The sequence below is a fragment of the Crocodylus porosus genome, unplaced genomic scaffold (assembly GCF_001723895.1).
Source record: "Crocodylus porosus isolate Cpor-Errol unplaced genomic scaffold, CroPor_comp1, whole genome shotgun sequence".
In the NCBI taxonomy this organism is placed as follows: domain Eukaryota; kingdom Metazoa; phylum Chordata; order Crocodylia; family Crocodylidae; genus Crocodylus; species Crocodylus porosus.
This window is the reverse complement of record NW_017728929.1, coordinates 6,071,906-6,098,371: the sequence shown is the minus strand read 5'-3', so window position 1 is coordinate 6,098,371 and position 26,466 is coordinate 6,071,906. Positions and strand designations below refer to the sequence as shown.

The 26,466-nt window shown below is 42.7% G+C and overlaps 1 protein-coding gene across 1 annotated transcript in view; it reads left to right on the top strand.

Annotated features, from left to right (window-relative positions):
* The window catches only part of KY (kyphoscoliosis peptidase), a 43,173-nt gene extending 16,898 nt beyond the window's left edge, over positions 1-26,275 (top strand). Inside the window, exons 7-12 of the mRNA XM_019542958.1 lie at positions 2,142-2,224; positions 3,525-3,633; positions 12,515-12,632; positions 21,276-21,464; positions 22,350-22,540; positions 23,790-26,275. Of these exons, the coding sequence (XP_019398503.1) occupies positions 2,142-2,224; positions 3,525-3,633; positions 12,515-12,632; positions 21,276-21,464; positions 22,350-22,540; positions 23,790-24,694 (1,595 nt within the window). The 3' untranslated portion in view covers positions 24,695-26,275. The remainder of the gene's footprint in view (positions 1-2,141; positions 2,225-3,524; positions 3,634-12,514; positions 12,633-21,275; positions 21,465-22,349; positions 22,541-23,789) is intronic.
* The last annotated feature ends 191 nt before the right edge of the window (positions 26,276-26,466 follow it).

Below are 26,466 nucleotides of genomic sequence, written 5' to 3'. Positions count from 1 at the left end.
TGATTAAATCACAGATGAGATGGGCAGGCCACGTCGCTAGGATGTCAGATGAGCAACTGCCAAAGAAGATCTTCTACGGCAAACTAAAGGAGGGAAAGCGATCGCAGGGAGGCCAGAAGAAACGTTTCAAGGACTCCAAGTCATCCTTGAAATGCTTCCTGAAGTCTTGGGAAGGTCTCGCTCATGATCGTTCCACCTGGCAAAGCCTTATCCACACTGGAGCTACAGTCTGTGAGCAGAGGAAAACTGCTGAGGTACAGCAGAAGTGCAAACAGCATAAATCTCGCAATTATCAGCACATCTGCTGTTGATCAAGCAACCCAAAGTGGCATCTCTTGCTCAGTTCTACACACAGTTCAAAATTGGCCTGATCAGCCACTCGTGCTCACAGAAACCATACCAACCAGTGCTGTCACAGTCATCTTTGAATTCAAAGAACGAACAACAACACAGCCAGTGAGGCAGCTACTTCTATTAGCAGCTGGTCTCTAGCTTGCAGAGAAAAGGGCTCCCCAGCAAGAGACCAACAACGGAACAGCAGTCAGAAGATTTCACATCTTCTTGAAAATCAGCATGATGTCAGCTGTTCCCCCAGAGTCTGGGTCATGAGCTGAGCTCCCATCCTAAAAGGAAGTATCATTTACTCTCACTTTCAGGAGTCAAAACCCGCAGCAAAGGAGCTGTAATAGGAATGACAACAGTCCTGATGTTAGGCAGGTCAGTGCAAGGGTTGGCACAGAGAACAGCAGCAGAAGTCCCATCTCCTCATGTGGTCCTGTGCAGAAGTTGCACACACATCAGCTCACAGAAGGCACCCTGTTCCTGGGATTAACATCCTACCTGGTCTGGTCACTTGTCTGAGTGAGGTATCCTGAGGGCCATCAGTTCTGTCTGTCCCTCGCTGAATGTCTGGTCCTTTCTGGTGTCTGGTCCACCCAGGAAGGTTGAGGAACCTTCTTCCAGCCCAGACTGAAAGAGCTGTATCTTTCAGTCCAAGTGCTTTACATCAGAGTAAGACATCTTTGAAGCCAATGCACCCACCCAGAGACACAGCCTTACAACTGTATATGGATCCACTGAGAGGCACAGCATTTCATCGAGAATAGGGACTGATCCTGGGACTGCAGTGGTTCTCCACTCCATCCCCTCGTCTGTCTTTGTGCCACAGCAGCAGCAGTTTGCACTGGTATTCCTGAAGCATTGCCAGCCCTCCCTTTCAGAGTAGTCCCCTGATATTTATTGGCACTTAAGAGTCAGAAAATAAACATTTAAAGTCTAATTATCTTTTTTTTTATTCCCCTTTTCCTCTGACCTCCCCATGAAATGACAGCCATAAAGCAATATCTGGAGGAATCTCTTAATCCCTGAAAGGCTTCAGCACAGCAGAGCGCAGGATTCTTGCAGTTTTCACTCCCTGCAATGGCCTGCTCTGAAGTGACGAAGAAAAAGAAAAGAGCCTTTTATTAAATATTTGAATGAATTTCAGGAACAGCCTCCATTCAATAAATGACTCAATTTATGTATGAAAGACGCAATCAGCTCTACATACATACTTAAATATGTATGTAAATACATATACTACAATAACTCATTTAAAAGTATACCAAAACTCATCACATAAATGATGCCAGGCCAGAGTCTTACTGTTTTACTCCCTCTGGGTAGAACCGTACGTCCAAATCCCAGAAAGACCAACAAGCGTGACTAGCTTTACCATAGGAGTAACCTCATTCATTTCACTAGGACTGATTCCTAGTGAAGTTAGCTGAGGAGGGAGCATATCAGGAGCTAAGCCTTGATGAACATGATTTGATCATCTTTAGTGCTTACATTCTAGGGTTTTCCCCTTTGGACACCTATTGGAAATCATGTTGTCACATTCGTTATGCAGTTTATCTAGCGCAAATAACAGAATGGCGTTCCTAACTCAGACCAACTTGTACAGATCTTACTGGCTTAGCTAGGAGGCAGTCTTTGCCATTCGGCAGATAAGGCAGTTACTGATAGACCAAGCATCAACAAGGGCTCTAGGTATATTATATTCAGTCAGTTTGGCGACAGATTTAATTCTCCTGTCCTTGTGTTGGGCCTGTTAAAATCTCTCTTCTCGCCTGAAAAGTTGGCTCCATGTCTGTTTACAGCCTATCCATGGGACAAATCATCTCTGAAATCTATGCCACTAGATCTGCAGAAATTTGAGAAGCTGGATGCCTATGCCTCAAAGGTAAGTCTCATCTTAACTCTATCTCCCTAGACACTCCTATTGAGCTTTAGCCACTCCTAGACCCAAGCGACTGGTAGAAAATCATGTGTAGCATAAAGAGAGAAGTATGTCCTTCATTCAGAATTATACATTAAGTACTTTTGGAGAAGCACTCCTAAAAGTATACTGAAAATACTCTTTCATAGTCATCTCAGCTGGGGACAGATCCCACTCCAGAAAAAAATACTAGGTGTTCTCAGAGTGGTTTTATGGCTTTGTTTTCTAGTAATAATATAACCCACGTGAAACCTCATCAGGTATAGTATATTTCTGTGTTGCAGGGAGGTGGGAGGGAAAGAGGTATTGCAGTGGCAAGATAGTTTTGGATCTCCAAATAGACACTGAGCAATGAGCTATGTAGGGATGGTGTGTGTGTGTGTGTGTACATAGCAATATATGTCTAAAAAGAAAATGCAGTCTGTGAAGTAGAGGGTAAGAGTAAACTCATTAATAATTTCACCCTTTGACTGGTTGGTGGGAAAGTCTACCCAGTGATGAAAAGTCAGTTTCTGTAAATAATTAATTTTTCAGTTCACTGGTTGAACAAAAAGAATTGGGGGAAAATGGATTTACACAAAACATTTTTTCTGTTTTTTTGGCAAAGCGAAAAAAAAGTCAGGGTCAAATGAAATGGCTGGTTCAATTTGAAATGAAATGTTTCATGTAGTTTTTGGGAAGGTTTAACATTAATTTATAGCATTTCTTTACAATAAATGCATGTCATTTCAAACTAGAAAAGTTGAAAATTTCATTTTTAAAATGTCAAATGAAAACATTGATTTTTGCCAAAATTTAGTTTATTTTTTTCCCCACCAAAACTGTTCAGCACAACCACCCAACATTGCAAATAGTTTTGAACCCCCTCCCCCTGACTCTGAAACTGCATTTTTGGGTGAATAATCTATTTACTAAAATATTCCCTCAACTCTCATGAATGTTTATCTTTGGCACAAGGGCTCAACATGTCTGGCCTACAATCATGGTAAGTTAGGTTGTCTCTAGGACAAATTTGGGTTATGACTGTTAATGCCTTTGAGGGAAGAAAAATTCCAGTTAGGCAAGACACTGAGCAGACTTAAAGGGCAGCTGTTACTTTTTAGGTGTTAGTCTTGCACACCAAGTACTGTACAAAAATGACAGGTGGTCCTGCCAGGCACAGACAAAAAAAAAAGGGTCCTTCTGACTAGGAGGAAAGCAGAAGAAAGGAAGGGAGACAATCAACCCTGTATCATTTCTGACCCATTTACTCCTTGCCAAACAGGTGAGCGTCAAGAGCAGCATAGAGGAACTGGTGAGAACTCTGCTTCAGCAAGCCCGAACTGATCTGGAGAAGGTCAGAGCTGTGTGGATGTGGATATGCCATCACATAGGTAAGCTGAGATCTCTGGCTGCCACAACACCTGCAGAGAAAGCTGCTGCTGTCACACTCATCATATTGTGCATGCAGATAGCTTTATCTCCTTTGGGAAGGTTTGCAATGGGGATGAGGGCAGGGAGGAGAGGAGCTTCACATAGATTCTTGAAAAATAAGTCTACTGTCAGCATGGAGAAATGTTTTTATAGGTTACCTTGCCATCTACATTTCTGCGATTCCTCTCCCAGCCCTGCCAGTTATTGCAAGGCTTGTGTGTAAATGATTTCTGTCTGTATGATGAGTCTGCTTTTCCTGCCTGATTTATTCAGCAGTGTCACAGCACAAGTCACTACACAAAAGAAACTGCAGCATCAATAATGCCAAGCTGCAGCAGCACTACCCATTCAGCTGTGACTTCAGATGTAGCCAACAGTAGAGGTAGGAGTTTTGTCCCTGCTGATGACCTGAATCTCTGCTTGTCTCACATGACTGGTGCCTCATTGCAACTTGAGCTGTTGCCTCTTGCCATTGTTTTGTGGGGCTTTTTGATGGTTACAGCCAGAACAACCTAGATAAAATGGTCCCTGGCCTCCTTTGTTATAGCAGGAGGCCTGCCTGGCTTGGCGTTCTCTTGGCTGCTTGTGGGTACCCCCATTCCTCCACCTGCTCCTCATGGAAAGTAAAGTCTTTGTTCCCCAGTTTATTAGGTGTCATGCTGGTCTGTCTAGTTCCTGGAACCCTGTATTGCAGTGGTCCAACACTGCCAAGTAATCTCCTCCCTGTCTGGTTTGTCCTTCTCACTAGTCCCTAAGCCACCTTTACTGTCAACGCTGCCTTCCAGTTGCTTTGTGATCAGTCAGGGAAAGGTTCTTCTGCTCAGATTCCCATTCCACACCAAACTGTCTGAATTCAGCTGCTGTGTAGTGTGGCCCATTGTCTGAGCATAGTGCATCGTGTAAGCCGGACCTTACCAAATGCACTTTCAATTTTCTGATCAGTCCTCACCCATGTATCCTCCAGGTACAGTGCCTCCCAGAAACCTGGGGCAGTAATCTCCTGGGACTGTCTAGTTCTTGCCATTGCAATGAAGTGATCGGTCCTGTGCTTTTCCCACAATTGGGGCTGGGATTCCTTGAGGCTATACAATCTTACTCTGTTGGTAACAGAGAGACTCCTCTTTCTTTGTACACTATTCCATTTGCACTAACAGCTACTAACTTATGCCTGGTCAGTAGATTTGCTCTCTAGTTTATCTTGTCCCAGAATCAAAGCACATATCTGTCTCATGATGGCAGACCCTAATTATGCTAGGATGGTTTCACTCCCCTTAAAGTACAATCCCATCTTGTGTACACAGCTTATCCTGTCCACCAGTGACCCTGTAACCCAGTCCACTTCAGAGTCATACGAATCATTTTACTGCCTGCAGAACCTGGTGCTCTTTGGTCCTTTGAAGGACTACCTAGAGTCTTCTAGTGAAGACGCAAATATATTGTAGCATGTTGATGGACTCTGTGTCTCCTGTCCCACAGACCTGTCTGTGACATAGCCTGGAAGGTGCATCCCACTCAGCATATCTGTACCAGACTCTGCAGCTTGTGCTGGGAAGGGCATCTCCTTGTAGCTACTCTCATCCCACCCCTTCTGCTCCAGCCTCACTCCAGGGATCACTCTGTCCTCCCTTGCTACATCTTTGCTCTTGTTATAACTCTGGGAGGTTGTCTCCAGAGATCCAGAATGATGACCCTTGGGTGCCCTGCCCCACACCATCTCTTGGGCCCTGACAGCCTTGTCCCAGTTTATAGGGCCTCTGGCAGTCTACCTATTCAACCCCTCTGTAGGGCATCTTCAGCACTCCCATATCTCCCCTTCAGACACTCCCACACCTCACAGCCTAGACAGCAACATAAAGCAAACGTAACCAAGTGCAGCTGAGTGCCTTTCCCTAGGCTCTCCCCAGGCTTCTACTCAGCTTGGCTGCTTCTCCCAGCTTGGGCCTTCCTGGGCCAACTCACAGCTCCCCCAGTGTCTCATGTTGCTTTTCTACTCAGCACAGGGAACAACTTCAGCTAGCACAGCCAGGGTTTGTCTCCAGTTTTCCATGTTGCTTAGCAGGCTACAGGTGTCCTCACTTCGCTCAGCAAGCCATTACTTAATTACTTGCCATCTGCTTATAACGTGGGGCTTGCAGCTTGGTAAGTCTATTGCCCAGCCCTTTTCTCAGTAATGGTTTGACACATTAGTTTCTGCTAATACTAGGAGCTTCCCTGAACACTCATTTATCCTTATCTCATAGAGGTGAACTCTCCATTACATGCACTGCAGTCACTTAGGTGCATTCAGCAGTACTTTTTCATGATTCCTTCACATGTACCTCAGCCAGAAGAAATCCTTCTAGTCCAAGGAACACAGCCAACAGCCCATCCTACCTACCCTCATTTCTTTCCCATGCCCACTAAGGCTCTACCAGCAAGCACTCTGGGCTAATGACCTTACACCAGTGTTATTCCTAGGCCTCCTTTTGAGCTCGTACATTGTTGCTCTAGCTGTTTCATGGGGCTTTAATTAGGACAGGTGCCTCACTGATCATTTTTGTTTTCTATTCTGAATGCTTGTGTTTGGGTCTCTGACTGTTCCCACACTGCTTCCTGGTGTATTAACTGCACTGAAGGCTCAAAACTTCTAATAGGTGTGTGCAGAATCTGTGAAGACAGATGACCGTCCATATAAATCATTGGATCATTTACACACTTTATTCTAGGCATTTCCTTAATGGCTCTGAGTTCCTTCACTCTTTCCAGAACCCCTCCCAAGTCAACAGGTCTCCAGTACAGTGGATCTGACTTCTCAGTGCAGCTCACTGGATATCAGCCTCATTTTTCATTCCCTGCAACTGCTTGAGTGCCTGCACTCATGACACCTTTGGGCACCTTTGGGTGTAACCCGCTCTTTCAACAGAGAAAACAGAGAATGGACACATGACATATAGCCCTTTATTAGTATAGTTGACTAGAATCCAGTGTAAAGTTGGCCAGGGAAAGATCAGGGATGTATCTCTGTAAGGACCTTGTCAGACCTTAAGCTGTAAGCCAAACAAATGTTAATCAGTTTAGTGCTGTTTGACTTAGAGAAGCAGTCACACATTAAAGCAAAAAACCTGCTTTGATTGCCCCTCACCTGCTCAGCTGTGACATGCCACAAAAGGCTTGCTGAGCAGAGGCAGGACAGGTTTTCTGCTCCTTCAAGGAAGAGCTAGTACTGCAGTCTCAGCTCCTGGAAGCCATAGTGCCTTCTACCACTGCTCTGACCAGCTCTCTTCCTGCTGGGAGCAAAGCCAGCCAGGTATGAGCCAGGGGTTGAGAAGAACTGCATCACTCAGACCTAGCTCTGCTCAGCCAGACAGGTCCAAGAAATGCAGTTCCCTCTCCTGCTTAAACCAAGCTGGGTCTGCTCCTGCCAGGAGTGGAGCCAGTTGGAGAAAGCAGCAGTGGGAAGCTATAGGCTGCAAAGCTGGAGAACTTCAACTTGTGGCCACTCTGCAGGTTTTCTGCCCAAGTTAATAAAACAGAAGCAAACTGGGGAGGCCAGGATTTTATTTTTATGAGAAAAAAAAATTTTGATTTCATGGACAGTGGCAGACTTTCAGTTTTTGTGAAATCACAAATTAAGTAGGTCCCTAGTAATGGACAGTGGCTTCTTTTGAATGCTCTGTTCAGTGGTTTTTGATGCACACAGATTTTCCATTTAATTGAAGATTTTCCCCTTGTTGCCAGGTTGCTGCCCAACTCTGTGCTAGTGCCAGTAAGTGCAGTGATGTCTTTTCTTTGCAGAATTGCCCGTTCCTTCTCAGTGGCCCCACTAGGGCTAATGAAATCTTATGTTTCAGTCATCTTATGGGCTTCAGAGAGGGTTTGTTTCTAACTCCAGCTTGCCCTCTAGCTGCCCCCTACTTGAAAAATCTGTCTCTTTGAATGTCAGACAGCACCCAAGTGATTGTTCTCTCTCCTCAGTAACATTGAGGATAATGTAGTGTTATACTGCAAACAAATCCATAGCTTGCACTGTCCAGCAAAGGATGGTACATCCGTGGGTCAACACCTACAAGCTCCCTGCAACAGTGGTCCTGTTTTGCAGGTTTCTTATTGACAGCCTGTAGTTGCTCACTAGCCTCAGAAAGCTATTACCATAAATTGCCAGTGTTTGGTCACATTACTCCAAGTTAATGTTGCTGCTTATCAGGGTTGCTGGAATTACATTGCAGCTGGCTCTGCAATCCATCAGGAATCGATTCAGTCATTGATCTCATAGAATGGTTGCAAGTATGGCAGCTGAATTGAGTGGCAGCTTTCTTCTGTGGTGCTTGTGCACTGAAAGCATTTGTATCCTTCTGAAAACACCCTCCTCTTTGCTAGCTCTCTCTTCATCCTGCTGCTTTCTTTTCCTGAGTTAGCTGCAGCCCTGGGATATGAAGTGCTCCCGTTTCTTGCCCCCCTTGTACTGTTGCCCATAGGCTGGGCTCTTTTGCTGCATTTTTTTGTGAGGCTTTCCACATGATTCCATTAGACCAGGATGCTCCCAGGTTAGTTGGTGGGGCCTAATCTTGACTGGGCTCTGTTGATAGTACTGGGCTTGTTGTATGCTAGCATCTTATTGTTTTACTCCTTTCCCTGAACAGTTTAGTTGCCTTTCCAATTGGGATACATTTCTCCGGGGTTAGCACTGCTTCTCTTAACAGTTTTTCCTGTAAGCTAGAATCAAATGTCTTCTAAACATTCCTGTCTCTAATTAACTAATCTAATGTTTCCAAAGTGATATGTAAACAGCAAAGTTGTCAGCTCTGTAATAATCTATTCCCTCTCATTCCTTGGTTTTGGGTAAAGAACAATTTCTCTCTGAAGTGTTCTGCTGTGTGGAGTCACAGCACTCATCAAATACCTTTATAGCGGTTTCAGGCATTATTCCCAACAAGTCTCACTCACTTCTCATCCTGTCTCCCCAGTGTGATGGTAAAAAAGTTATATCTTTATTTTCTCATTTTCATCCCCAGTTAGCTCTGTATGTAGCCTCATTTCTTACATCCACTGCTTCCATGCTTCTGCCAGGTTATAGACTAGAAATCCAGCGTTCACACTCATCTGAGTCCTTTCAAGCTGCTTGTCCACTCTGCTTGAGGTGTTGCTTTAATTTCTGGTTATCAGCCTTTCTTCCTTCCTGTGAGTTTCATTAGGCTGACCGCTGCCACCATGCTTGTAAAACTAAACCAGATCTTTGAGAGGACTCTTCCCAGAGATACGACCACTACAACTCACCTTCTGGCATGTGCAAACAGATCAACCTCCTGTCACCTCCTCCAAATTCTTCACTTCTGCAACCTGTGCATCTTCTTCCTGGTTTCAGGCTATTTGCTACAACTTGGACCCCTCAAAATCCTTGCTTGAAATCATTCACTTTCCTAAAATGTGACATTGTTTTTGATGTTTTAGGAGAAAACTTCGTGACCCCAAATCACATGTAAGCTGCTGAAAGATCAAACTCCAGCCTAAAATACAGATTTGTTCTTCCCACTGGCTCTTTGCAGGACTCTCTTCTCCCCACCACAGTTGGAGGAGTTCTCACCCTCTACTCCTAACCTTTGCATCTATCTGTCAGTCTCTCTTCTGCCTCTCACTTTCCTGTGTACAGTGCTTTCTGCCATTGCTAAATCATCCTCCTGCTCCCCCCCTCCTTGCTCCACATAGACCCTTAACAGGATATCTATTGCTTTTTTACAGCACATATCCTAACAGCATACCATCTAGCTCTCCAGACCACTGAGTGGGCATGGCTTCAATCTCATGAAAACTGTGGGAGGTGGCAGGCATCTGCATTAGGAGCTTCAGCTCCACCGACAGTGATGGGAGATGGCAGCTATTTTGAATTACGGAAAATTTAAATGTTGGCAGCTTTTAATCATATTTTCATGTGGCAAGTGGAAAAAAAATCCCCAGATCACTAGAATAAAATTGCAAGAGTTGGCAACACTGCATCTGCTGAACTGGAAACCAGCTCAGTGCAGCACATCTTCATAGCTAAACAATGAAACAATCGGAGCTTGTCTACTACAGATGCATCTTTCAGGAGCTCAGACCTTGCTGCTCCTCCTGAAGTCAGTGAAAGTTCTAGCAGTGACTGCAGTGAGAGCAGAGTTAGGCCAATGCCAAGTACTTGCGAAAGTCTTGTTCTGAAATGAAAAGCACAAGAGGGAATAGATACTTAGATTACAGAGCTGACAACTCTTCTGCTCACATATAACTTCAGAGACTTTAGATTCCCTAATTAGAGACGGGCTTGTTTATGAGAGGCATGGTTCCAACTTACAGGAGAAATTGTTGAGAAATGGAGCTAACCCGAGGGAAATGTCTCCAAGAAGAAAGGGCAGCTAAACAGTCCAGGGAAAGGAAAGGAAAAAAACAAAACAAAAAAAACAAAGACAGGTGCAGAACGAGTACAACAGGGTCAACCTTGCTTATTTTTAAAGTAAAACATTTCACAGTCTTCCTAACAGTGTATTCCAATGTGCTTAATTCACTGCAGTTAATGTCAATGCACTTAATTCATTCTTAATTCAGACAGCTGTTTCAATTGACATGTGTCTGTTTCTACCTGACTATGCCAATTAAGTTGGAAAAAGATGGAGACCGAATAGCTCTATTCCACCAGACTCTATCCTCCTAGATGCGATTGTCTCTCCAAGACCAAATATACCAGGCATTAAACACATTCTGAGCACATCTACACAAGATGCTAAATGAGCAATATATTGGTTCTACTGTACATCAGCGCGTCACAGCAAAAGATGTGCTAATACACTAACACGCAGTAGAATTGGCCTACTGCGCATTAGCATCACTTAAAAAGATGTGTGCCGGCACTGCTGCACATAATACCTGTTATTACAGGTACTAAACTTAATGTGCCATAACTACAGTGCATTAATGAATGATATGCCTGCTGTAATGTGGTAAAAAGATAGGCTGGGAGGAAATGGGTTAAAAGACATTTAATTAGTGTCTAAGTTGAAAGACTCAGGGTGGAGCACTCTAGATGTGTCCTGGTAATCAGAGATCCCATCAGGATCATCAGTATTACCTGGGAACCTATTTATCTCCCTTCAGGCTCCCAGCATCTACTGATGCGTTATGTGTATTGACTGGTCCTACCATGTTGTTTCCCAGCTGTATTTCCACTCCTCCCTAGACATATGCACTGGAGACCAGCCTGTTTGACTTATTTGCAAAAGGCAGGGTAGATTTGCAATTTTTTATTTATTCTATTTTTTTATTTAACCTTTTTATTTGCATGCAGTGGATAAAGATCAGGAACAAGCCATTCAAATAGGCATGGAGTTCCTTTTTGGGAACTTTGAGTTGGTACATTTCACTCCTCTAAGAGGAATCCCAGCAATCCAAGGTCATAAACTATTTTATGCTTTTGACCACATTTTAAAGAGGCCACATTTCCTGGACATCTCCACTGCTATCCATGACCTCCTAGTCCATATCTCCCTTCCCACTGCAGGCTGGGCTCTCTCTCATCCTGTCTATGATTCATACCAGCCCTGTAGCAGCTCCCTCAAGCTGTAGCTTTTACGAAAGTGTTGCATGCATTATAGCTGGGGGAAATAAGGAGCCAGTACCACAGGACCAGCTAGTTTGCTGTATCCTATCAGGAAGTTGCTTCACTGATCCCCAATGATCCACTGGAAACCACTGCTCTGTAGCCTGCTTTTCTCACGCCCCAAGGAACTGACTCTAAGGCATCTATATATTAACAGAACCTTTGAGATGAAAGGCAGACAGTTTCAGCATTTCATCAAAGAGTACAGACTCCTTTTCTCCTGAATAGCATTAAAGGCAGGATGAATCAGCTGATGCAGCACTCCTTCGAGCTTTGTCAGAAAAAAATATGTTCATATTTTAAAAAGGGTTATGGACATGGTCAAGGTTGCTGCGTATGTAAATTAACCTACTCAAACCACTTCCTCGAGCTCTGCTTGAAGGAATCCTGCTGTGTTCCTTCTTTGCATTTATTTTGAAAATTACAGTTTCCTCCAACACAAACTCTGAACTCCCTACCCACACCGATAACATTCCCTACTCACATTGATATGCAACTCATTCAAATGAAACTGCAATGCAGTTTTTATGGATTAAATATTTTAAAGGCTTTTTTCTCTTTAAATATAATACATTACAGGCAGAAAGGCAAAACAGACTTTGTTTTCCCTGAATAATGTGGCTCACCATTTCTCCAGTAAGTGGCTCTAAATTTTACCATAATGGGCCACGATCCTTCAACTGTATCTTTATGGAGATGCATCCTTGAGGAGATATAATGACTGCATAGAAAGAAAGATCTGAAGAATCAGAGTCTAGAAGATATAAACAAATCTACTACAAGGAAAAAGGGAATGGGGCTTTACTGTGTACAGTTAGTGAGTGGTATCTGCTTCTGTACATAACCTTACCCTTTGATTAAGTGGCAACTAAACTGTGATAACTTACTCCTCTTTCACTGAGGGCTAAGGTAACATGAGTTAGCTTCCACCTGCTGAGGATAAGAATGCATTCATATGCAGTTACTTTTGGATTATTTGACACACAGTAAAGCTCCCCTGCCTTTTAAGTTGCAGTGAACTGTTTCTATGTCCATAGCTGCAGTCCCTTAGGAGATGCATCCACGTGAAACTAGAGACCCTAAAGTAGAAATCTACAGAGGAAACATTTTGATGCAGCTTCTACTACAGATCATTTCTCTTTGTGTTTATGAAGATGAAAATAACACAAACATTGCTTCTGCTTGCTGATCACTGTGCCCCAGGCTTTTAGATGAACTTTAGTGTATCTTCATTCCTGCAGAATATGACGTAGTGGCATACCATAATAAAAGCCAGCGGTCCAGTAAACCAATGGATGTGCTTCAGACGGGGAAGAGCATTTGCGAGGGATATGCCGGGCTCTTTGAACAGATGTGCAGGTAAATTAAGATCAGAAACATTCAATGCCAGGGAGAGTGAATGGTAATTGTCATCTCTGTGCCTATTCTGTATCCCTTTACATTGACTAATATGACTTTAAGCAGGACTTGAAAAACTTTAGCTTTCAAACCATGCTGTGGCATAACAGTGAGTCCTAGAAAGGTCAATTTTGCTTTTCCCCTCCCCCCACCTCCCAGCATAATTTACTTTGTGCCATCTGCTGAGCTTCGCGTTGCATTAACATAATGGTAGATGAATGTACGGGGATAATTTGGTTAGAAGAGTCTGTGGTTTTTTCTTTGAGTATCTCTGTATCTGAAGGTTAAACGAATGGCAAGGCTGGAACGCTGAAGAACATCAGTGCAACCAGCTCACACATAGAGGCAGTTGTATAATTATGGAAGCATCAGCATGAGCCTTTCCAAAATTTTCTGTAAATACCCTCACACCTCAGCTAGGAGGACTGCAGTATCTAACTCCTATCTAGCACTTTCCATCAGTAGATCCCTAGGCACTTTGCAAAGGAGCTACTATTTATAGACCAAATTCTATCCACCTTCTGCATGCGAGTAGCTTGTTGACATAGGTGAGGAGGATTTGTCCCCTAAAGCAGTAGTCTCCAAAGAGGGTACGCAAGATGATCCACTGGGGTGCGAGAAAAAATATTAGAACTACTCTTAATATAAATATACATATATTGGGGGTGCGTGCTCAAAAATTTTTTACTGATAGGGGTGCACGAATATAAATATACATATGTTGGGGGTGCATGCTCAAAAATTTTTTACTAATAGGGGTGCGCGATCAAAAAAGTTTGGTGACCACTGCCCTAAAGGACCAAGTGTAGGCTTTGACAAACAATTATAAATGCTGTTTTTGTACAAGGAGACTCCTTTCTTAGCAGAAAACGCACTCTGCTTTGAGTCCAAGAAAAGCTATTAGTGCAAAAGATGAGGAGGGAGCAGGGCCTTCCTTCTCCTCTGTGAAGTTTGTGACTTAGTTTTAAGATTAAGATAAAGATGCATCACAAAAGTATACACAGTAATTGTTTTTTGGGGACTCTGCCGGGTGGAAATAGTATCATGTTTAGGTGCTTACATGCAGTTAGGTATCTAATCTATGGAACAGGTTTTTGTCCAAAGCCTTTTAGGGCAGGTGTAGTGCAAGTTCCTTCACTATAGCAGATTTGCTAGTAAAAACACCAATAACTGTCTATCACTTGCCTCACTTGCACTTAGCCATTTGGTTAAATATAAACAATACATGATACTGGAAGAAGTAGGAACAGGAAAATGGAGCTTGATAAATTTGTAACTGGGATTATGTGATGGGAGTTGCTTGTGATAGCTGGAAACTGGATCAAGTGACCCAGGAAAACCCTATCCCCTGTGTTCCTCTAATACAAAATTAATTTTGCCTTTACCTGAAAGATGGGCCTAAGTTACCCTTTACAAAATGGAGCCCATTCCAGTTGTTTGAAACAATGGTCTCCAATATACAAGTGGGCTGCAAAATATCAGTTATTAATTGAAAGGTGTCAATAATCACTGAAACCTCTCTCCATTCCCAGAATGCTTGAAAATATGCGTGCCCAAATTCTCTCCCAACTGTAAAGTTGTCCCAATAAAAGCTATCACAAAAGAAAAAAACATGCATCTTAAAACAGTGGTCACCAACCAGCAGATCTCGATCTACCGGTAGATCTTGGAGCCTCTTGGAGTCGATCCGAGGCTGGGGGCTGAGTGCCCGCATGCGTGCACACATGTGCCCCAGCCCAGCAGATCAGTCCATGGGGGAGGGAAGGGGCAGGGGTAGATCGAGGCCCCCGCAATGAAGGAGAGTACCGCAGAGCCAGAAGCAGGGCTAAGTTGAGTGGGGCCCCGGCCAGGTGGGACTTACAGCTGGGGAGGTGCAGCCCCAAATAATTTTTTCTCAATCTACCCCCCACCCTCCCCTCCTCACAGACTTACCTGCTGTGAGGAGGGGAGGAATGGCAGCAATGCACAGTAGATCTTGGGTTGCTGTTAAATGCCAAAAGTGATCTCCTACTTAAAATGGTTGGACACCACTGTCTTAAAATATACATTGATAATTGAAATCTTCAATGATAGAAAAAAGGGACTTTAAAAAAAAGTGTGAAATGTGAATGCGGAGAATGAGTCTAGCCAACTTTACAGTATCCCATGACACTAGACTGCGTACTTTAAAGCAAACAATAAAATTAAGAAACAATGATTATCCAGTATAATTTTATAATTGCATTTGTTATTATATTTGAAATAACCACCAATTAGAGAAACATACTGCAAAAAAAAAAAAATCAATGCCCATTTTGTTCATTAAAAAAGAATCTATCCAAGAATCTGTTTGAGATCCACACATTCAGATCAACTATTCTTCTTCCTGAATAAAGGCTATCACCTTCCTCGACTGCAGGTTGATTACTCATTTTATGATTCAGCAAACTCCCAGGGTAGCCAGTCTTTTGTTTTTATCAAATATTAACTGAATATTGACCTTGCGGACTCTCCTTCTCACAAACTGTAATATAGTTCCTCTGTTTCTGCCATCAAAGACGATTCTATTGCAAGAGGCTCTTCATTGCCTTTTCTGAACCCGCTACATGCAATCCAAGACTTTTGTATGAAGACAGTACAGAAAGAACAGATTCCCCAATTTTAGAAGTTTTCCACGGCCGACATTTTAAAAAATTATGCCTTAAAATTATGCTTCCTAATGCTACATTGAGGCAACACGAGCACCCCACAACTCTTGTAGAAATCAGTGGTTGACACCAACTGACACCCTATCATTTGAGTGAGGACAGTGGTTCTTGGCATAAATGGTGGGAAGTCATTTTAACCTCTGCTCAAGGAGACAGACCTATAATTGACCAGCTGATAGTCCCATACCTGGGAAAGGTAGAGCATTTTTGGAGGCTACTACTAAGATGCCAAACCTAAAATGCCAATTTTCAACAGTTAGACATATTCAAAATGAACTTAAAAATAGATTTCAGCAATATTTACCACCAATTTGTTTCCCAGGTTGGTGCCAGTGAACTCAAAGAGGTTGCTAGCAGCAGGGAAGGGGCTGTAAACCCCTCAGCACAGACCCAGGCAAAAAAGAAACTGACTGGAAATGGCTAGTGTGAATACTCAGACTGGCTGGCATTTCAGAGGGCTCAGTATGGGCATTTGAAGCAAAGTTGCCTGTAGTTTCTAATGCATCTTTAACTGTTAAGGTTGTTTTTATTCAGATATCCTGGGAAGGAGCATACACTGATACACAACTGGCCTTCTCCCCCTGCTGTCTATCTGACCACATCTGCTTTTTGCCTCTTCTATATTCAATAACTCTTATCCTTTTACTCTCCCAAATGGAGCTTCAGTCCTTCTACCCCATGTCATGAATATTTTCGTTGCCTTTTTCTTTAACATACCCATTTCTTTTCTTTTCCTTTCCTTTCTTGGGCCCAGAATAAAAGGAAAAGATAAGCAGTTGAGTTACACAATGGCACTAACACATTGCATTGTATTGTAACATCTCTGTTTAACAGAGACCAACATCTTGCCAACTTTTAATCATCTCAGTGCACTAAGCAGAAGTTTCCACTGAAATGCTAGTGTCAGTTTAAATTGCTTCTTCCAGTCCCCATTACCTCATCCTTCATATCATCATCTGCCATCATGTTGTCCAATCTACTGACTTTGTTAATTGTTACTGGAGCTCCTCACTAGTCCTAGCTAATCTAAGTGATCTGTATAAACTCGTTTAATTGAAGGATGAAAGAAAGCTGGCTACTTGCTCAGTCTCCCTGCCAATACAGGATTCTTTCTACAGTTATGCAATTACAGTTTTGTTAAATGGTTTTCTTATAAAGGCATTTCTATCACTTCCCTTGGGAGACCCAAGCACATTCTAGTATATCTCTCCATTGAAACAGTTTACTAATAGCCTTCCAAAATGTGTGTGGGCCTGGCAAAGAAAGGTAGGACTTGACTTTTGATACTTTGTTTCGAAGGCTGGGATTTTTAAAAGGTATCACAGGAACGATAGACCCAACTCCTCATAAATTAGTGGGAATTATATGCCTAGCTCTCATCCAGTCCATTTTAAAATCCTAGCATCAGTCTTCCTTGAAGTCATGGGTGGGAAAATACGGCTCGCGGGCTGCATGTGGCCCGCCAAGCCATTGTATTTGGCCTGCAGGGCCCCTAAAAAATTTAGAAAATAAATATTTATCTGCCCCTGGCTGCCTGTCATGCGGCCTCAATGGCTTGCCAAAACTCAATAAGCAGACCTCCACCTGAAATAATTGTCCATCCCTGCACTAAGCCATGCTCTCAGTCACACCAGCATAAAATCTTGTTACCTCCAATTCCCGTCAATGGAATTTCTTGAGGTTTACTGCCCCATTCCACAGGAAAATGTGACTTATGCAGAGTTCAGGGCTGGCAGAGACTGAGTCACCTTGTAAGATCTGCTGCAAGGAGCAATAGACTATTCACTGCAAGTCTAGGTACAGTCTTGCCCAGCCTGTCTTTCCATACCTCCAATTACAGGCCATGTCTCACAAACTCCATATCACATGTTGGCACTGGCTTAAGTAATGGTTCCTCATACGTAATTTAACTTTCTTTAAGAACATACTCATCTCATTATTTCCCAGATAACACATAGTTTCTGACCTTTAATAGAACAGTTTATACAGTGATATTTTATCCTAGTCCACCATCCCCCTCAGTCTCTCTCCTCTTCAGGCTATGTAGCTTGATCTCCAACAGTAGTTCCAAATTCATTATACTCTTGTCTTGGTGTCGCTACAGTTGCAATCCCTTGATCCTTCCCTAATTTTACAATACTTTTTTCTGAAAGGGCCTAATGCAAAGTTACTGAAGTTCTGAAGCAAGATCATTTTTCAATCTTGCAATAAGGCCGCTAATAAGACGACTGTGACTGCCCATAATAGTCCACAGGCATGAGTATACAGCCACAGCAAAATGGGAGCCTAGGGCTGCAAGACGAGGGCTCATTGGTGTTATGGTTATACAAATATGGCAAAAATATTTTCAGAATAAAGGCAAAAGTCCAGATTGGCTTCTTAGGCACCATCTAGACTCCAGTATGCCAAGAAGAGGAGATCCTAAGTTCTAGGCTCTTCTTAGCTTGAAAGGATTCACACACACATCCCAGGAGAGTGCCATAACCAAAAGTCTAGATAGTCTACAAAGGCTACATATAGAAACTCCTTTCCCCCACCTCCATGCTTATTACCCTTCTTGTTGAAAGCTATGCCACTGTGCAATAAGGAGTGCAAAAGTCATGGGACCAGAAGGAGTAAGCAATAGCACCAGCCTGTCTACTAATGATTAGGGCACTGACCTGAGGGATTGGACCCCCTAAGTGTGCTTCAGCTCAGGCCAAGGAAGTCCCAGTATGCAGGTGTCCCACTTCCTGGGCAACTTCTCTAACCATTAGGCCCTGTTACCTAAAAGATGGGTGGTGACGTTCCCACTTACTTCCCACAGCATGTTCTTGAGTGGAGGTGACTAGTTTTGCACTGAACTGAACATTATGGGGGTCCAGCAGTTATGCAGAAAGTATGCCACAGGATTAGATTCCTCCAGGGCCCTGACAGAGTTTAGGTGGGAGCTGGGACCCTAGGGAGTTTCTGTGTATGTGTGTGGAAGCCTGTGTGTAGGCTTTCACAGTCCAGAAATGAAGACACCGAATAAACTTGGACACAAATTTTGCAGTTGCTGGATGGGGGTGGGGGGGCAGGATATCTTCTAAATTGCTTTTTGCAGTTTAGAACCCTGAATTCTACCTAAATCCTGTGCAGTCATTTTGCTTACCAATCTGAATCTGGCATGGTGGGTTGAGTAGTTCTGTACAAAGCTGCCTTATTACCAAACCACCTTTACGTGAGATTTCTCTCTCTAAAAGAATGCTTTCCCTGTTGTTCCGAAGCAGCAGCACACTATCAACTCCTAGCCAATTCATCAGCTATTAACTCCAGGTTTCTCCATAGTGCCTCCTGCTATGTAAATATCCATCCATCATTTCATAACTGTACTACTTATTTGCCCTAGACATATCACTTTGCATCTGAGTCAAATCCGTATTGTGCAGATAATCTTGTTTCTAAAGTACACAGCTTATTACTTTAAGCAGCTGCTGCATTTAATACAAGATTTTTCAATGAACTAGAAAAATCTCAATTTCAGCCTATGCAGAAGATGATCTGTTTAAATGAAACAAATTTGGACAAATGTTCAAACAGGATTCCAGAGTGTTTAATTCCCATTTACTCTCTCATGACAGAGACCCCGATTTCTATACTCTTTAGTATTTGCTTTCAGGAAAATAATTTCAATTGCTTAAAAAATTATCATCCAAGAAAACCAAGATATTTTCCTGCAGTTAAAAGATATAAATTTGTTCTAGAGATGAATGTCTGCCACGGTTTTCTCTAATTTGGGGTAGCCTTAGAGATGACTCCAAAGAATCACAAGATTGAGGAAATCTAACACAGCCTGTTGTTTAGCCCAAAGTACACTGAATATACTATTAAACTAGTGACCAAAAAGTTATACAAAGTACAGAAAAGAAAACAGCACTCCCCAAATCTTCTGGGAAAGCCTGTGATAAAGATTTCATAGACATTAGGGCTGGAAGGGACCTCAGAAGATCATCAAGTCCAGCCCCCTGCCCGAATGGCAGGAAGTCAGCTGGGGTCATAGGATCCCAGCAAGATAAGCATCCAATTTGCTCTTGAAGGTGTTCAGTGTAAGTGCTTGAACCACCTCTGATGGCAGGCTGTTCCAGACATTGGGGTCTTAGACAGTAAAGAAATTCTTCCTTATGTCCAGCCTGAAATGGTCTTGCAGTAGCTTATAATCATTCGACCTCGTCATCCCTTGAGGTGCTCTGGTGAACAAACGTTCCCCCACATACTGGTGGTCACCCCTGATAAACTTATAGGTGGCCATCAGATCACCCCTGAGCCTGCATTTTTTTAGGCTAAAGAGCCCCATGGTGCTCAGCCTGTCGTCGTAAGGTCTGTTTTCCTGACAGCTGATCTCTTGCCTCTCTCGAGATTCTCCACATCCTTTTTGAATTGTGGAGCCCAAAACTGGATGCAGTACTCCAGCTGCGGCCTCACCAAGGCTGAGTACAAGGGGAGAATGATGTCCTGGGATTTGCTTGAGAAGCATCTATGGATGCATTTTGGTCGCTTTAGTAGCCACAGCATTGCACTGCGGGCTTATGTTCATCTTGTGGTCAATGATGACCCTCAAGTCTCTTTCTTCCATAGTGCTAGCCAACGTAGCACTGCCAAGCCTACAAGAATTCTGCAGGTTTTTCTTCCCAAGGTGGAGAACCTTGTATTTTTTGGTGTTAAACACCGTCAGGTTCTCATCTGCCCATTTGCTAAGCCTGTCCAGGTCAGCCTGGATCGCCCTCCTGTCTTCTGGTGTGGATGCTTTGCCCCAAAGTTTGGTGTCATTGGTGAAGTTGGCCAGTCCACTCCTGATTCCAATGTCCACATCATTAATGAAGATGTTGAACAATGCGGGTCCAAGGACAGAGCCTTGGGGGAGCCCACTAGTCACAGGGCACCATGATGAGTGACTTCCATCAATTACCACCCTCTGGGTCTGACCACTGAGCCAACTTTCTAGCCAGCAGATCATGGTGGACCCACGGCCACAATTAGTCAGTTTCGCCAAGAGGTGATCATGGGATACCAGATCAAAGGCTTTTCTGAAGTCAAGATATATGACACCAATCTCTTCTTCCTTGTCCAGGTGATAGGTCACCTGGTTGTAGAAGGAAATGCGATTGGTCAAGCAAGACCTACCCACAACAAACCCATGCTGGCTATCCCTCAGGATGTTGCCATCAGCCAGTCCATTAAGGATGGCCTCTTTAATAAACTTTTCTAAGATCTTCCCCGGGATAGAAGTCAGGCTGATAGGCCTATAGTTAGCAGGATCCACTTTCCTCCCTTTCTTGAAGATAGGCACCACATTGGCCTTCTTTCAGTCTTCAGGCACTACACCAGACCGCCAGGAGTTTTCAAAGATCCCTGCCAGGGGGGCTATGATGCTCGCCAGCTCCTTGAGTACCCTGGGGTGTACATTGTCAGCATTAATGGAGGGCAAGGGATCTCCCTTACCTGGACCTCCCTGTCCTGTAGCAGGCATGGGTGTCCTATGGGACTAATGCAAGATTGACGCAAAGTACCCATTTAATAGGTTGGCTTTTTCCTGGGCGTCAGTTGCCCCATCTGGTTCAGCCGGGGTCCAATGTTGCCCTTGCTTTTCCTCCAGCTCCCCACATATCTGAAAAAGGACTTTTTATAAAGAAATGACTTCACATTATACTAGGAAGGTGCTCCAGAGTTGATCACATAGCAACCTGTATACAGACATCCACCATCAAAGCTCAGTAAGAGGTGGTCTCTTGTTGACCAAAATATTATATGCTGCATATGAAACCATGGTTTCTAAGGAACCTAGATTCTAGTTCTGAGTGAAATGCTAAATTTTAAGTCATCCTAAAATTTTGAATATGTAGACATAGAAATCTTCCAAGTGTAAGATGCTGCTTCAAAAGTCTCTCCATCCTCCCAGGATTGCAGGTGTTCAGTGCATGAAGTTGTCAGGATATTCTAAAGGGTATGGCTACAAAATTGGACAGACCTTTCAAGGGGATTCAGACCATGCCTGGAATGCAGTTTACCTGGATGGAAGGTGGCATCTGCTGGACAGCACCTGGGGAAGCGGCTCAGTTGATGATTCCTGTAGGAAGTTCACATTCAGGTATGGGATCCCTTTTTTTTTTTTTTTAATTCAATGTGCCAACTCAGCTAGAAACAGGGCACAAGAAGGGGCATGGTAGAGGTGTGTGGAATGGAGATAGTATTACGATTATTATTTTCTGGGTCAGGAGTAAGAAGCAGATACTTTTTCTGTCATAATTTTTAAAAAGTTCTCATAAAAGGACTAGAGTGAAATGTTCTAAAGCCCCTTAGGGCACCATGGGCATTTCCAATTGGGAAAAACCCTAATTCCCTAGTGAGAAAGTCTCAAAGTCAACCAAAGCACTTGAACACATGAAATTCCTAAGTCTCATGGTAAGCCTGCAATTAGAAGGGCATCATTCTGATATCTGTCACTAGAAACGAGTGGTCCTAGTCTGCTTTTTTGTTGAGATGCCTGAGAACACAGAGGACCATATAAATCTGCACCTTCATATTATGAAAGAGTTGGTTCTTAATCTGCATGAAAGGCAATAATATTAAGACTTCGCTGCTACAAATGCTTATGAACATGCTTAATTTTAAGCAGATACATTTCCTTAATGGAAACCAAACAGATCAACAGTGCCTTCATTTATGTCCTTGAAAAAGTCAAAGAAAAAAAAAAATAAGTGGGTGCCTTTCAGACTGAAAAAAATGGGACTTCAGAGTGTTGTGGGGTGTATAGGCAATATAGGACTGGGCCCTTACCCCCGCTAGCTGTTCATGTGAAAACAACCTATTAAAAAAAAGATAATAATGGATAGGCATATCATCTACTTCTACATACTGCTTTGTCTTCTAAAATAGCATGACATTGATTTTTTCATGTTGCAAGTTTGAAGACAGTTAGCAAACAATCACTTTCTATGTTATTCTCACCTCTTCCCTCATATCATTTTCCCAGATACAACGAATTTTATTTTCTTACGCACCCGGCCCTGTTTATTAATAACCATTTCCCAGAAAACATCAACTGGCAGCTTCTTAAGCCCACTCTGACACTGAAAGAGTTTGAGAACAACATGTGGCACAAGAGTAATTTTTATACAATGGGCATGCTGTGCGCACACCCGGACACACCCATCATCCAAACAGGTAACAGCACACTGCTGGAAACAATGGCAGGCAAGGTTCTTTGGGTAGATGTGATATCTTTTATTAGACCAACTAAATAGTTGGAAAAAAGTTCTTTGCAAGCTTTCGGATACAAACACGCTTCTTCAGACACTGGGAGACTCGCAACCACCCTGCTGGTAACAACGCAAGTCAGCCACATCTGGATTCATGGTACCCTGCTATTCTGATGAGTCACTTTTCCAGCTCATGGCTGACAAGCATGTGGATTCTGTTTTTTAAATATTAGCTGTTAAAAAATACCCAGGGGATACAAAAGTCGCTTTTACCATTTCAGGACTAGTGGTTTGGAACTAGAAGAGTTATTTCTATTATGATCGGCTACTTAAACTTAGTCCCATCTTAGCAGCCATGAAAATTCCACTACACCTCAAGTAAGGCCATTTTTTTTTTTTGAAAAAATGTCTGAAGTCTGACTCCGGTTTACCATAGATGCCTATGTAAGCATCCTGACTTTTAGACAAACTGACCAGCTGACAACCCCCTTTTCCCCTCAGTCAAGCCACTTATTCAGGTAGCAACTCTTGACTTTCAGGCCTGACTTCAGGTCCACATTTTCTGAAGTCTTGGCCCAACGTTTGCAAAATCAGAACTGGCTCTTTTAACTCACAAGTGACTGAAAGAACTTAACATAATTCAAAAAAAGATTAGCTCATTTTATGAATGTTTTGAATACCCCAAGTTGTCATAATCAAGGATAATAATAACTTTGGAAGGAATATTCAGACACAGGCCTTTGGGCTTATATCTGTGTCAAACTCTTAGCATTAATCTCAGCTGCTTTCTATGGGGCTCATCTGAAGCATTTGGGACTAACCATAGAGCCCTTGGGCTGGTCAAGCCTAGCAATTCCTATAATCCCTAAAGTGTGAGCAACTAGAGACTTAACTGAAAGCAGTGCAACAGCTCCTGCAGGCTTTGGTATACTACAGCATCCAAGACACATGGGCAATTCCCTTTCATGTCTCATGAAATATAAGCAAGTGTCCTAAAAACAAGGACCCACCTCTGCCCTGTTCCTTCTAAAAGGGCATAGATTTGACAGACAGTTGACAAGTTATAACCAACCAACTGCATCCCTTTTTTTCACTGCCAGGATGGCTGGTGACCCAGTGGGACAGGCAGTCCTCCTGGTCATTCTGTATGTAGGAATTTTATATCAATATAAAAGAAAATGCCTAAACCGTCTCTTTTCTTTTGTACTTCACAGTAAATGGAAAAGCAACCATCTCTGTTGAGAGCCGTTCTCCAGCATTATTTATGTTTAAGATAAAGGGAACAAAGGAACATGGTTTAATGACTTTAAAGAAAAATGGGATGAAGCTGGAGGTCTACCCCCAGATGACTGGGAAATACAAGTTAGAGGTCTTTGCCAAGCCCCACAAAGGCTCTGAGGACCTCTACAACTGTGTGCTGGAATATACCCTTGAGTGCAACTCTGTGGACAAAAACATTTGTTTTCCAAAGGACCTCCATCAGCCTGTAGGGCCCAGTTGGTTCACAGAGCGGCAAGGGTTCCTGAGGCCATCACACCCTGACCCCATCATTCACACCAACGATGGCCGATGCTCCATCACCTTTACCTTGAGCAAAGATCTAAGTGTCTTAGCCTCACTGCACTCAGATAACAGCAGCTTAACTGAGGATGTGACAAGGCGACACATCATGCAAATCCATCGTGGAACCCAGATTGAGTTCAAGATCCATCTGCCCCACTCAGGGAACTTTGTTCTTAAAATCTATACCAAGAAGAAGGCTGATCCAGGCAACTACAATTATATCTTCAACTACCTCATCTCTTGCCCAAACATTGAAGTGAAATGGCCAGTTTTCCCCCAGTATTACAGCAAATGGGCAGAAGACTACGAAATACTGGAACCCCTTTCTGGGCTGCTGCCAGCCAATCGCAATGTTCATTTTAAGCTCAAGCTGCATGGTATAGCTAAGGTGTTTGTTCAGTGTGAAAACACTTGTCCTCTGACGTTGAATAAAGATGGCTTCTGGGAAGGAACCTTTAACACTTCTGGATGCACAGAGGTATTTGTCATGGTGCTGGAGAATGCTAACCACACGTTCTACTCCCACATCTTGAAGTATGAAGTAGAAACACAGTAAAGTCTCTCCCTAACTTGCCCAAAACAACATTTCAGCATGTCCAAGAACTGTATCATTTTATGTGATCATTAGCTCCCTTTATCTAGCAAATATTGAATTGTGTGTTCATATTTTTGGAAGAGCCAGTGCTTGAACAAGATCAAAACAATAAAGCAAAGATCTGTAATTGTTATGAAGGGGGCAGCAGGGTAGGGACTTCAAAATATTACACTAATATTTAGGCAACACCATCCAAAAATGAATTGAGGAAAGCAATTGACTTAGTCCACAATTCATTAAGCAACAACGACTGGTTCCCAAAACATCACACATCACAAAAGAAGATTTACCATAGCAACTTTGAGTAGCAATATGGCATGGAAGTAGTTTAAAGATCTTTTAGCCAGGATTTCTGTGCATCTCTAGCTTGGCAGCAAAATAAATCCCATGGAAGAGACATGCTATTGGGAGAAGTTTCATTAATTGAAGGCTTTCTTGTGCACTTCATTGTCTTACAAATCTACATTATATTCTAAAATGACTGTTTTTACAGCTTTCATCTTAAATTTAATAAATGATTTTTACCTCATTCATATTTTTACATGAATTGGAGCATTTGAGTTATAAACACTTCAGCTACAATGTTGTAGCTATGTTGTAGCTAATTCTGTTATCTTGGCCACAAAATTGGTTCTCAGTTTTACCTAAAGCCACAGTTATACTGAGATTAACATTAGTTCTCAAAGCTAATATTTAAAAAGGACCCTAACCTGTTTATACAGGAGAGTAACTACTGAACTTGATGGTTATATGGGATATTAGCCTGGAAGAAAAAAGAATAAATCAATGGAATTTGGATCCATATAGAAACATGACTGCTAATTACTAACTTCATACACAAAACCAGTCTGTGCTGTAAACACACAAAAATTTGCATGCAAAAATCAGCAGTCTTCTTCTTGGCCTTACTTTATTAATCAATGAAAAAAATAAGCGACAAAAACCACAAAATTAAACTTCCTATTCATAAAAAATGTAAAATGTCCATAAATCTGTGTGATCCAAGAAACAGCATTTGTGTTTGAAATTAAATTTTTAAAAAGTCAGTTTCTCTCATTCTATTTATTGCATTTATGGAATGACTTTAGCTTCTGCTGTTAACAGAAAGAATAGCTAACAATTCATCTTCCAGAATGCCAACAAAAGTAGTGCTTTAGTGACTGGAGGGAGGGTGATGGGATTCCACGCAAGGCCTATGAACAATTCTAAAGCCCTCCAAAAACACCCCACCATTCCTGCTCTCTGTATTTGGGAGCTGTTCCCTATAGGAATGCAAGTGAACCCTGTCAGCCAGCAGACACGTGATTTCCTGAACTGCAGAATATACACAACAGAAGGCATAGAAGTACAAGAAAAAGGAAAACCCATGGGCATTCTGTGTGCCTGACCAGGTCCACAAAGGCTGAAAGAAGACTTCCCTGACACTACCAAGGACAGCCTTAGTTGAAGCAAGTCTGCTTTCTTTTTGGTGTATAGCAAAGGAACGTAGAATAATAGAATCATAGAAAAATAGGGCTGGAAGGGACCTCAGGCGGTCACATCTAATCCAACCCCCTGCTGAAAGCAGGGCCAGTCCCAACTAGGTCCTCCCAGCCAAGGCTTTGTCGAGCCGGGTCTTAAAAACCTCCAAGGATGGAGATTCCACAGCTTCTCTGGGTAACCTGTTCCAGTGCTTTATTACCCACCTAGTGAGAAAGTTTCTTTTAATATCTAATCTAAACCTCCCTTGCTGC